This window comes from Hyla sarda, chromosome 10 (assembly GCF_029499605.1).
Source record: "Hyla sarda isolate aHylSar1 chromosome 10, aHylSar1.hap1, whole genome shotgun sequence".
Classification (NCBI taxonomy): Eukaryota; Metazoa; Chordata; class Amphibia; order Anura; family Hylidae; genus Hyla; species Hyla sarda.
Genome location: NC_079198.1, coordinates 69925219 through 69937583, shown reverse-complemented (window position 1 = coordinate 69937583; position 12365 = coordinate 69925219). Strand labels below are relative to the sequence as shown.

The 12365-nt window shown below is 41.3% G+C and overlaps 1 protein-coding gene across 8 annotated transcripts in view; it reads right to left on the bottom strand.

The window, feature by feature from the left end:
• The window catches only part of PPP1R12C (protein phosphatase 1 regulatory subunit 12C), a 131040-nt gene that overhangs the window by 3349 nt on the left and 115326 nt on the right, over nt 1–12365 (bottom strand). For 6 of the 8 annotated variants that reach the window (XM_056541990.1, XM_056541986.1, XM_056541991.1 and 3 more), the window contains 6 exons: nt 9700–9809; nt 6593–6648; nt 3874–3964; nt 951–1055; nt 472–522; nt 98–148 (listed from right to left, as the gene is read on the bottom strand). In XM_056541990.1, coding sequence (XP_056397965.1) covers nt 98–148; nt 472–522; nt 951–1055; nt 3874–3964; nt 6593–6648; nt 9700–9809 — 464 coding nt within the window. The remainder of the gene's footprint in view (nt 1–97; nt 149–471; nt 523–950; nt 1056–3873; nt 3965–6592; nt 6649–9699; nt 9810–12365) is intronic. The other 2 variants (XM_056541987.1, XM_056541989.1) reach the window with 1 other exon arrangement.

Genomic DNA, 12365 nt, shown 5'->3' with positions numbered 1-12365 from the left:
ATCTCAAAGCCCATACCACCCGTCCATACAACCTTCTGACAAGCCAGAAGTTTACCCAAATGAGAGTGACCCGTCAGGAAGAAAGAGCTAGCATTACCTTTAACTCTTCTTCAAGTTCAGCTGCCTTTCGTTCTAATGATCTTCGTTCCTATAGGAAGAGATGGTGAGTAAAGGTTACAGCGCTATCATACAACAATAATAGAAATAGTCCATGCACTATTTCTCCCATTTCTATATTCCGTCACAAAATAACGGCCATTTTTAATAATGGGCTATAACAGGTTAAAATGGCTATTAGAAAAATCCCATAGACTATAATGGGATTTTCTAACAGCCGTATAGGATTTTGTAACTGCCGATGTTCTGACGGAAGTAATTATGTAGTGTGAAAGGGGCCTAAGCATTATATTTTCTGTGGTATGACAAGTACACTTAAAAAATAAACTACTTAATGGCTAACTAAATACATACAAATCGCTCTAGCTCCAGCAAGGCGGGTCTCTCTGCATGTCGTTCCTGTCGCTGGAAAAAAGGCAGACAGAAAATGTTATTTAAGTCATTACAGTAAAACAATAAACTATTTTTCCTTTATTTCTGAGGGGCTGGGTGACAACCTACATGACCTCTATTACAGCTCTCATGCAACCCAAATCCATAAAGGACAAATACACTTTGTAAACCATAAATATACCCCTCACTCCTGAAGTCATGAAAATAGCATACTTCCCAGAATGCCTTAGGGGTAATCTCATGCTATTCATAGGGATTATTTGCATGAATTATACATAAGTATCATTTATTCAGAAGGCATCTTAGGAGGTACAACAATGTTGCTTATCAGTGTTAAAACCCTGAGGAGATTTCAATGCATGTCTGAAATGTAATTAAGTCATTAACCATAATAATGTAGTTTCCAGGGGAGCACTAGAAAGAAAAAAGGTGCCGTATACCTGTGTGACCCTCTCCAGCTCCAGCTTTAGCTGGGTAAGTTTTAGCTCTGCCTCTTGAAGTTGTTCTCGCAGGGAATCATTTTCAGAAATTAAGTCTTCATATAACTGTGGAAAACACAGAAGACACATTTTTACCATCACATCCACAGAAAAACTGTTGAAAAAGGGACAATAAAAAACATCACACACTGTCAGCAAGAGAGGCAGCAGCTGCCCAAAACCTATGCCCTGGGACGCAATTGGTTGATAACAAGATGAGTGCTTTTAGTTTGGGGGGTTTAGTTTTATAGAGTGCATACTTATTGCGAACAACATTTTATTCCAAAAAGCAATTGTGACATCTAACAGCAGGGGTCAGAGTTACAGACCTGGCCAAAATTAGTACCCTTCCATTAACCCCTTAAAGGGGTAGTCCAGTGGTGAAAAACTTATCCCTATCCAAAGGATAGGAGATAAGTTTGAGATCGCGGGGGGTCCGACCGCTGGGGCCCCCTGCAATCTCTCTGTATGGGGCCAGGCTCTCTGGCCAGATAGCGGGTGTCGACCTCCGCACAAAGCGGCGGCCGACACGCCCCCTCAATACATCTCTATGGCAGAGCCGGAGATTGCTGAAGGCAGCGCTTCGGCTCTGCCATAGAGTTGTATTGAGGGGGCGTGTCTGCTGCCGCTTTGTGCGGAGGTCAACACGCCCCCTTCCCGCGGGCTGTCGGGGCTCCGTACAGGAGATCGCAGGGGGCCCCAGCAGTCAGACCCCCCGCGATCTCAAACTTATCCCCTATCCTTAGGATAGGGGATAAGTTGTTCACCACTGGACTGCTCCTTTAGGGACCCTGTTTTTGCCCTTTCGTTTTTTCCTCCCCACCTTTTAAAAATCATAACCCTTTCAATTTTGCACCTACAAACTCATATGATGGCTTTATTTTTATGCCACCAATTCTACTTTGTAAAGACATCAGTCATTTTACCCAAAAATCTACAGCGAAACAAAAAACCAAAAAAATCATTGTTCAACAAAATAAAAAATGCCATTTTGTAACTTTTGGGAGCTTCCGTTTCTACGTAGTGCCTTTTTCGGTAAAAAGGACACATTCTCTTTATTCTGAAGGTTCATATGATTAAAATGATACCCTACTTATTTAGATTTGATTTTGTCGTACTTCTGGAAAAAATCATAACTACGTGCACGAAAATGCACGATTAAAATTGTCCTCTTCTGACCCCTATAACTGATTTTTCCGCCTACGGGGATATAGTTAAGGGCTCATTTTTTGCGCTGTGAGCTGAAGTTTTTATCAGTACCATTTTTTTTTACCTATTTGATCGCTTTTTATTCATTTTTTTTTCTTTCACGGTATAAAGTGTGACCAAAAATACCCTATTTTGGACTTTGTAATTATTTTACATGTACGACATTGACCATGCGTTTAATTAACTATATATTTTTATAGTTTGGGCATTTACGCATGCGGCGATACCACATATGTTTACATTTATTTTACAAATATTTTATTTACACTTTTTTTTTTTTTTTTTAAAGGGGGTGATTCAAACTTTTATTAGGGAAGGGGTTAAATCACAATTATTAACTTTTTTCCTCCCTTTTTTTGCAATGTTATAGCCCCCATAGGGGACAATAACATGAATTACACTAATTGCCAGCAATGATCTATGCTATGCCATAGCATAGCATTGATCAGTGTTTTCAGCACTCTACTGCTCCTGCCTGGATCTCAGGCAGGGAGCAGTCATTCAGCGATCGGACAATGAGGAGGCAGGTAGGGACCCTCCTTGTGTCTATACAGCTGATTAGGAACACCGCGGTAAAACCGACTGAGCTGCCAGGAAAGCTTTGTTTTTAACTTTAGACGCGATCAACTTTGATTGCCGCATCTGAAGGGTTAATAACCGGCATCACTGCGATCGGTGATGTACGGTATTAGCCGCCGGGACCGACCCAATATGACGCAGGGTCACGACGTGACCCCATGTTATATTGCTGGAGCCTGTGCAGGACGTAAATATATGCCCTAAGTCGTTAAGGGGTTAAAAACAGAAAACCCCACAATGCTCCCTGAAATAACTCAGAACTGACAAAAGTAAAAAATAAGAATTTACTAAAAATTACCTGATGAAAATCAGATATTGCTTCTGAATTGTGATTGTGAATCATAAAAAAAAAATTATATTATATATATATATATATTAATGAAACGGTCAGACCAGAGCAGAAGACACCGGCCGGAGGCAGCTGAGGGGACCTCAGACCGCCATTACAGATTATCAGATTTCCACGGCAGCGCTGTGGGCGATCTAATCGCCTATTTTAACATGTGCATTGCCGCAGATGCCGTAATCTATATTGATCATGGCATCTGAGGGGTTAATGGCGGACATCCGCCATTACCGGCCGGTTCCCGGCTGCTGATAGCTAAGTACCGCTGCACCAGGATGTACATTTACATCTGTGGTCATTAAGGGGTTAATAGTGAAGATAGGGACAACTTTTTAAATGTCCTTGAGTGGCCCAGCCAGAGGCCTGACTGACCCAATAGAACAGTTCTGAGAAGACCAGAAAATTACCCAATACTGCCCATCCAACCTGAGAGAGCTTGGGAGGATTTGCAGAGAAGAATGGCAGAAAATCCCCAAATCCATGTGCAAACCTTATAGCCTCATCCCCAAGAAGACTGGAGGGCTGGAATCACTGTCATCATGTGGTATTGAGCGCATACAGTGATGGGAGAGAAATTGAAGGGAAAAAAGTGTTTATTTTAGCACAAGGCCGCAACATAAAATGTGAAGAAAGTGTGAAATTTCCAAATGCATTGTAGTTACTTCAAGTGGTAACAAATGTGATTGTCTCAGGAGTTTTCTAGACTTTCAGGATTTCTGTGAACGGAGAGTTGGGTAGATCTCCACATACCTTTTTGTAATCTTTGTCAGACTCTTTGTGCCTTGAAAATGAGTATGTTCCAGCTCTGTACGGTAAAATACTGTTTACGCTTTCTGTTATCCTGCAATCAGAAAATCATTAAGTCTGTGTTCCCATGAGGTTACAATGTTTCCTCATAAATATACATCAAAAGGATCCACAGAGTATACAGTCATGTCCCACTATAGGTATATACACCACCACACCCAGAAGGCAGCTTTTATGATGTAACATGTCCATATATGGGCAGACACCTCATCAGAGTTTCTTCTCATCAGAGCTAGACTTTCTCTGCTCCTCCTGAGCTCACTTCTAGATTTGTTCTATGGCTGACAACTTCCCAATACACATTTGGGGAGATTTATCAAAACCTTTGCAGAGGAAGAGTGGTGCTGCTGCCAATAGCAACCAATCCGATTTCTTCTTTCATTTTTGGAGGTGGAAGATGTTTTCGGGACACAGGGATACCCCAGTCAACTCTCAGCGGCCGCCGGGAGTCACTGACGTCACGTGCGTGCGCCCATAGCAATGGAGGCGCTGAACATGGAGGTGGAAGACGTGTGCTGGCCAGCATGGTAAGTGACCAGCGGCACGTCAGCTTTGGTGCTCAGACCACCGCTCCTCCGGTCCAGGGACCTACTGCTATGGCCGGACCGGAGGAGTGGTGGTCAGAGCACTGAAGTGGGGCAGTACACAGGCATACAGTCTCCAGCCATACACTGTATATCGCTGGAGGCTGTATGTCTGTGGGGGCACTATACTGCCAACCTAATGTGGGGGCACTATACTGCCAACCTAATGTGGGGGCACTATACTGCCAACCTAATGCGGGGGCACTATACTGCCAACCTAATGTGGGGGCACTATACTGCCAACCTAATGTGGGGGCACTATACTGCCAACCTAATGTGGGGGCCTCGTATTGATGTTCGCTCACGTCACGCTCCCAGAATTCAAGGAGTCGAACTTACTACGTACTTTTTTGGATGCGGCCCACAAACTTAAACCTTGTTTTTTTGGCCCATGTTAGCCTTTGAGTTTGAGATGCTTGATGTACACTTTCTAGAGCTAAAACATTACAATGTTTTTTTATCTCAAGTGTGGGATTGTCTATTGAGGAGGAGTTACACTTCAAAGCGTTACTGTCGTTGGAAACAACTTTTATTTAATACTTCCCTAAAAACTAAGCCTTTTCCTAATATACTCCATTAAAATATGTTTGGTAAAGATGTGAAATAAATGATTAAAAGAACAGCCACTAGAGGTCTCTAATTTTGAGAATCAACCCTGGTATCCAAGTCTCTTTGGTCCTCACTACTACCAAACAGGACCAAATATCCAAGGAGCGGGGGAGTGTGGTTTTCGCTCTCCTCTCGCTCCCATGCCTTTGTGCAGTCAGCTTTCAACTATGAGGAGAACACCTGTCAGATCCAGCATGCAGCCTTGTTAGATGAGGAGCATGTTATGCTATCAATTATTATTTATAAGCCAAATTATTCATCTATGGTCATTTTATGAACTTTTTTCTTTTATATCTGCACCATATAGAGGTGGTTATGGCTGTATTACAGTTATATAAAAAGCATACACTTTGGGTAAAAAGTTTTGCAAATATAAAAATGTTTGTCTGGTCACAAAAGAGTTATTTTTTCTTATGTATCTGCACCATATAGAGATGGTTTGGGCTGTATTATAGTTGTATAAAAAGCAAGAACATTTGGCACACAGCTTTTCAAATGTAAAAATATATGTGCAGGCCCTTGACAAGGGAGAGAAAGGGGGGGGGGGGGGGGAGAGAATCCTGCAAAACCAGTGAGCACAGTATTGGAGCAATCTAAAGGTGTTTTACAGGTAAAATCGTGCATATTATCATGCTTACAGGTCTTAGGGCATATAAGTACAGTGATCCCTCAACTTACAATGGCCTCGACATACAATCGTTTCAACATACAATGATCTTTTCTGGACCATCGTAAGTTGAAACCAGACTCAACATACAATGTACAGACAGTCCAGATCTGTGAAACGTGTCAATGGCCGGAAGCGTATGCACTGACTGGTGTCTGGTAGCGCCTCCTACAGTACAGAGAGGTATTACATGTTCTGTACACTTTACCTGTACCAGGGTTAGCTGCTCCTTTGGACACCAGGTGAGGGTGACTCCATGTTACTTTTTTAGGACACTGCGTACACTGTACAGGACCCTGAAGAAGCTCCTGCCCTCTACATAGGACAGTGTTTCCCAAGCGTGGCTCCAGCGGTTGCAAAACTACAACTCCCAGCATGCCCGGACAGCTTTTGGCTGTCCGGGCATGCTGGGAGTTGTAGTTTTGCAACAGCTGGAGGCTCCCTGCTTGGGAAACACTGACATAGACAATGATTTACAGCTCCCAGCAGATCTTTTCCTACTTTTATATGTAAGGATTTGCTTTATCTATATTAGTTATCTACTTATTTTTCTTTAATTCTCACTTTTTCCTATTTTTGGATGACATTTTGGTGGCTTTAGAACCAATTACCAGGTTTCCATAGAGTTCTGGTCTAAACATACAATGGTTTCAACATACAATGGTCGTCCCAGAACCAATTAATATTGTAACTTGAGGGACCACTGTACACTGACTTGAGAATTTTGGTAAATTTTATGACAAATGATCGTAACGCTTTAAAGGTTTCTTTAATAGAAAGAATAACTAGGAAGTAACCTTACCTGTGCCCGGATGTGTCATTGTGGTTAACAGTCTCTGTGTCCTCATTCTCTGTAACCTGTAAAACCAAACAATTTAATTATGTGTTTCTGGATTAACAGTCAGCAACGGTAATGAAAGAGCAGACAGGTAAATACTGATAAAAACCACCATATCCTCCTCTGGCATTCTGAATAGGTGACTCAAGAGCTCTGCACCTTTAGGGTCTATTCACACGCAGATTTGATGCGCAGGATTGTCTGCTACAGATTTCAATGTAAACGGAATGACCGAACACAGCTTGAAATCCTGCGCATCAAATCTGCGCATCAAATCCTGCGCGTGTGAATAGACCCTTAAAGTGTCAAAATAAACAATGTAATAAAAGCAAGAAAGGCTGTATTCACACTGTGCTTTTGGCTCGTTTTAAACATTTTTGTTACAATACATTTAATTTTGCTGTATACAAAAATGTGGTCAACAACACTTTTGTATACTTCGAAAATCAGACCAAAATTTTTTTTTTTTTTATTATAATGTAAGTCACTGGGAAACTGATTTTCCTGTATGTTGTATAGCAGCATCTGTTTTTTTTTTAGCATCCGTTAACATAACTTTTGATTTTAAGTGTATAGAACATATATGCTAAATGGAAACAAAAATGCAGTGTGAGCCCAGTCAAAGGCTCTGCTTACATTTGTTTTGGAGACGCCATTGAGAGTTTCCAATACCGATTCCCTCATATTTTAACAGAATAATAGTATTGCATGATTCTGGTCAAAATGACAGAAACCACAACAGTACCTGATGGAACCCAATGAAGTCTTCACTAGTCCCAGAGGTTATGTCCCACCAGTAAGCAACAAATACATTTAACCATTTCATGCATTGGAAAACTGTGTGTTACTTTCCAACAACAGACTTTGGGAGCCCTCTAGTGGTCATATGAGTTCATAATTATTAATCTGGTATCCAGCCTTGGTCTGTAGCTACCAGAGGTAGAAACAAGAATAGCAGCCACAGCAGGTTTGTCACCCAACACTTTAGAAGATCCATTATTGTTCTCATGTTAGGGAAAAAGGCAGACTAAAAAGAATTAAAATTAAAACGGCTCTTCCCTGATGAGTGATTTAAAGTTGTTCAAAAATACAATTTTGCTTCACATAGGTTCTGAACAGAATTAATCTCCTTCTCCCTCTGGCAGCAGACAATACAGTCTGTTCTTTACCTGGACACTGACACATTAAAGCCTAGCTGCTCTATGACTAGTAACCCATTAGGGCCAAAAATTTAAGCTATACCATAGGTTTCTGTGTGAGTATACCTATGGAATGTACATGACTGTAAATCCGCTTCCTGAAGTGCTAAAATGCAAACAAACTCGAAATGTTGCAAAGTGTGACCAGTAATGGGATGTCATTTAGAGTCACTCTGTACACATGTTCTATAATTGACACAATACAAGAAAGTAAAGACAAAATCCCAAAAGTACAAAAGTCAACTACACGCTTTCAAGGACATAACTTGCTGGCTATAGGGAAATTACATATGAAAATGCCATGTGCCTAAAAAAAGGATAATCACCATTTCATAGTACAGCAAAACATAGTGACATTCAGGATGATTTTTGTTTTGGACAGCATTTTACAAAAGAAACAAAAAGAACCAATGAAGAGTGTAAAGCTGGTCACACATATAAGACACCAGTCAAGTAAAATGGCTTATTTTAGCCACTCCAGCCAACACTGTAAATCAGTGTTTCCCAACTGTGGTCCCTCCAGCTGTTGCAAAACTACAACTCCCAGCATGCCCAGGCTGTCCGGTTGCCACAGGCCTATGGGAAGTGGCTTGTCTCGGAGATGAATGCGCCCACTCCGATGGCAGGGAATGGCCTCATGGAGAGCCCCTCCGCGTCTGACGTCAGTCAGGTAAATATATGGAATGAGGCAATTAGAAAAACTGGGTTTGCAGGTTTTGCAGCGCTTGAAGGTATGTGCAAGACTTGGTATATGCAAGGTTGCAGCGCTAATTCATGCTGTCCTTTGCAGTGATGATGCTGCGGTTGTTGGACTGCGGAAATGGTGCGGTTATTTCTCTCCTCTAGAAGCGTTTCAGGGTACTAATAGAACGACCATTTCCTCAGTAGAGATATATAACTATATATCTCTACTGTAACTATATATCTCTACTGAGGAAAGGGTCGTTCTATTAGTACCCTGAAACGCGTCTAGGAGACAATTCATTCATCATGTACCATTTATGGTATTAGTTTAGAGGCTTATGGTACCGCTCTTTTTTTTTTATAGTATTACTCTTTGTACTTTTTTAGGTGTAAGTACTCTTTTCCCATTTAGCCTCGACTAATAATTTTGTAAGCTGCACAATATCCATTTTTTCCTAGATTTGTAAATTACTTCTATTTAAAAATCTTAATCCTTCAGTACTTCTCAGCTGCTGTCGCTCCACAGGAAGTTGAGTAGTTCTTTTCTGTCTGACCACAGTGCTCTCTGCTGACACCTCTGTGACATGTCAGGGACTGTCCAGAGTAGGAGCAAATCGCCATAGCAAACCTCTCCTTCTCTGGACAGTTCCTGACATGGACAGAGGTGTCAGCAGAGAGCACTGTGGTTAGACTGAAAAGAACTACTCAACTTCCTGTGGAGCATACAGCAGCTTATAAGTATTGAAGGATTAAGATTTTTTAATAGAAGTAATTTACAAATCTGTTTAACTTTCTGTTAATCTGGAGAAAAACAAATGAAAAAAATTTGCCCCGGAGTACAACTTTAAGTACTTGCCGATACCAACTACCGAGGGTACGTTCACACGGGCGGATCCACAGCGTGTTTCACACTGCGGATTCGCTGCTGAAGGACTGCTACATTGTGTCTTTAGATGTGCCTACTCCGTACTCGTGCAAATGTCCAGTATCGGTCCCAATACCAGTATTGGTATCGGGACATCCCTAATGTGAAAGGATCTATTAAACCTGTACATGAAGAAAAAATACAAACCTGACACCCTATGTTTACCAACATTAATAAAAACAGCACAGGAGTGCATGACCCCCAGGGCCAATTAAGTTCTACACAAGAAGCTTTCCCCTGACTTTACAGTCTTAAGAACGTACCCCCATGTTTGCTGACTGCAGTTCTTTTCTCCATCTCCGTCGGTCCCTTGTTGTCAAGTGGTTTAAGTTTTCTGTTTGGCGGTCGTCTTTGCTAACACTTTCAAGTTCTGCTGCAGAAGAAAATGGTTATTAACTATATCAGACAGAAAGTAGGGATCTAATATACAGTTCAATTTTCTAATATATTATAGGGCGAGTCGAGTTTAGACAATCCATTGTCATATATCCTATTAGGGAATTCTGAATAGTGGGGTGACCTTATCTTTATGCCTTTATACATAATAAACATCAAATGGATGTGATTTTAGTCAAACATGAATAAAATGCAGCAGATTGTTCAGACATTAAGGATCTATTCACATGGCAGAATTTCTGCTAGCGGAATTCCGCCTGGAATAGAAGCCCATAGACTTCTATGGGATTCAGCACTCCCATTCACACTTGGAATTTCTGCTTACGGAATTCCGCAAGCAGAAATTCCGAAGCGTGAATGGGAGTGCGGAATCCCATAGAAGTCTATGGGCTTCAATTTCAGGCGGAATTCCGCTAGCAGAAATTCTGCCGTGTGAATAGACCCCAAGGGTTCACACAGAGGTTTTCTAAATGTGGATATCTGTGTCAAGAACCACAGTACATTGACTTCAATGGGAAATTTAACCCCTTAAGGACTCAGGGTTTTTCCGTTTTTGCACTTTCGTTTTTTTCTCACCTTTTAAAAATCATAACCCTTTAAATTTTCCACCTAAAAATCCATATTATGGCTTATTTTTTTTGCGTCGCCAATTCTACTTTGCAGTGACATTAGTCATTTTACCGAAAAATTCATGACAAAACGGAAAAAAAAAAATCATTGTGCGACAAAATCGGAAAAAAAGCGCCATTTTGTAAATTTTGGGGGCTATCGTTTCTACGCAGTGCATATTTCGGTAAAAATTACACCTTATCATTATTCTGTAGGTCCATACGGTTAAAATGATACCCTACTTATGTAGGTTTGATTTTGTCGCACTTCTGGAAAAAAATCATATCTACATGCAGGAAAATGTATATGTTTAAAAATGTCATCTTCTGACCCCTATAAATTTTTTATTTTTCCACGTACAGGGCGGTATGAGGACTCATTTTTTGCACCGTGATCTGAAGTTTTTATCGGTATGATTTTTGTTTTGTTCGGACTTTATCACTTTTTATTCATTTTTTAATGGTATAAAAAGTGACCAAAATACGCTTTTTTGGACTGGATTTTTTTTGCACGTACGCCATTGACCGTGCGGTTTAATTAATGATATATTTTTATAGTTCGGACATTTACGCACGCGGCGATACCACATATGTTTATTTTTTTTTTTTTACACTGTTTTATTTTTTTTATGGGAAAAGGGGGGTGATTCAAACTTTTATTAGGGAAGGGGTTAAATGACCTTTATTAACACTTTTTTTTTTTTAATTTTTTGCAGTGTTATAGGTCCCATAGGGACCTATAACACTGCACACACTGATCTCCTACGCTGATCACTGGCGTGTATTAACACGCCTGTGATCAGCATTATCGGCGCTTGACTGCTCCTGCCTGGATCTCAGGCACGGAGCAGTCATTCGTCGATCGGACACCGAGGAGGCAGGTAAGGTCCCTCCCGGTGTCCTGCAAGCTGTTCGGCACGCCGCGATTTCACCACGGCGGTCCCGAACAGCCCGACTGAGCAGCCGGGATAATTTCACTTTCGCTTTAGAAGCGGCGGTCAGCTTTGACCGCCGCTTCTAAAGGGTTTAAACCGCACATCGTCGCGATCGGCGATGTGTGGTATTAGCCGCGGGTCCCGGCCGTTGATGAGCGCCGGGACCGACGCCATGTGATGGGGGGGGTCGCAGCGCGACCCCGCTTCATATCGCGGGAGCCGGCGCAGGACGTAAATATACGTCCTGCGTCGTTAAAGGGTTAAAATCAAGAATTGGCATGTCAGTTCTTAATGAGGTCTTCCGCAATAAAGTCAACCCTTAAACCCCTTAAGGACCAAGCGTTTTTCCACTTTCGTTTTTTCCTCCTCACCTTTTAAAAATCATAACCCTTTCAATTTTGCACCTAAAAAGACATATGATGGCTTCTTTTTGCGCCACCAATTCTACTTTGTAATGACGTCCGTCATTTCCCCCAAAAATCGATGGCAAAACGAAAAAAAAAAAACCTTGTGTGACAACATTGAAGAAAAAAAAAAACACCATTATGTAACTTTTGGGGGCTTCCGTTTCTACGTAGTACATTTTCCGGTAAAAATGACACCTTCTCTTTATTCTGTAGGTCCATATGATTAAAATGATCCCCTACTTATATAGGTTGGATTTTGTTGTACTTCTGAAAAGAATCATAACTACATGCAGGAAAATGTATACGTTTAAAATTGTCATCTTCTGACCCCTATAATTCTTTTTTATTTTTCTGCATATGGGGCGGTATGAGGGCCCATTCTTGCGCCGTGGTCTGAAGTTTTCATCGGTAACATTTTTGATCGCTTTTTATTCATTTTTATATGGCATAAAAAGTGACCAAAAACTATGCTTTCTCTGTTCCTCTTCATTGGGGGACACCTCGCTGATGGCTATATGCTCTTGCTACTAGGAGGCGCTGACACTAGGAAGAAAAAAAGTCAGCTCCTCCCTGGCAGGATATA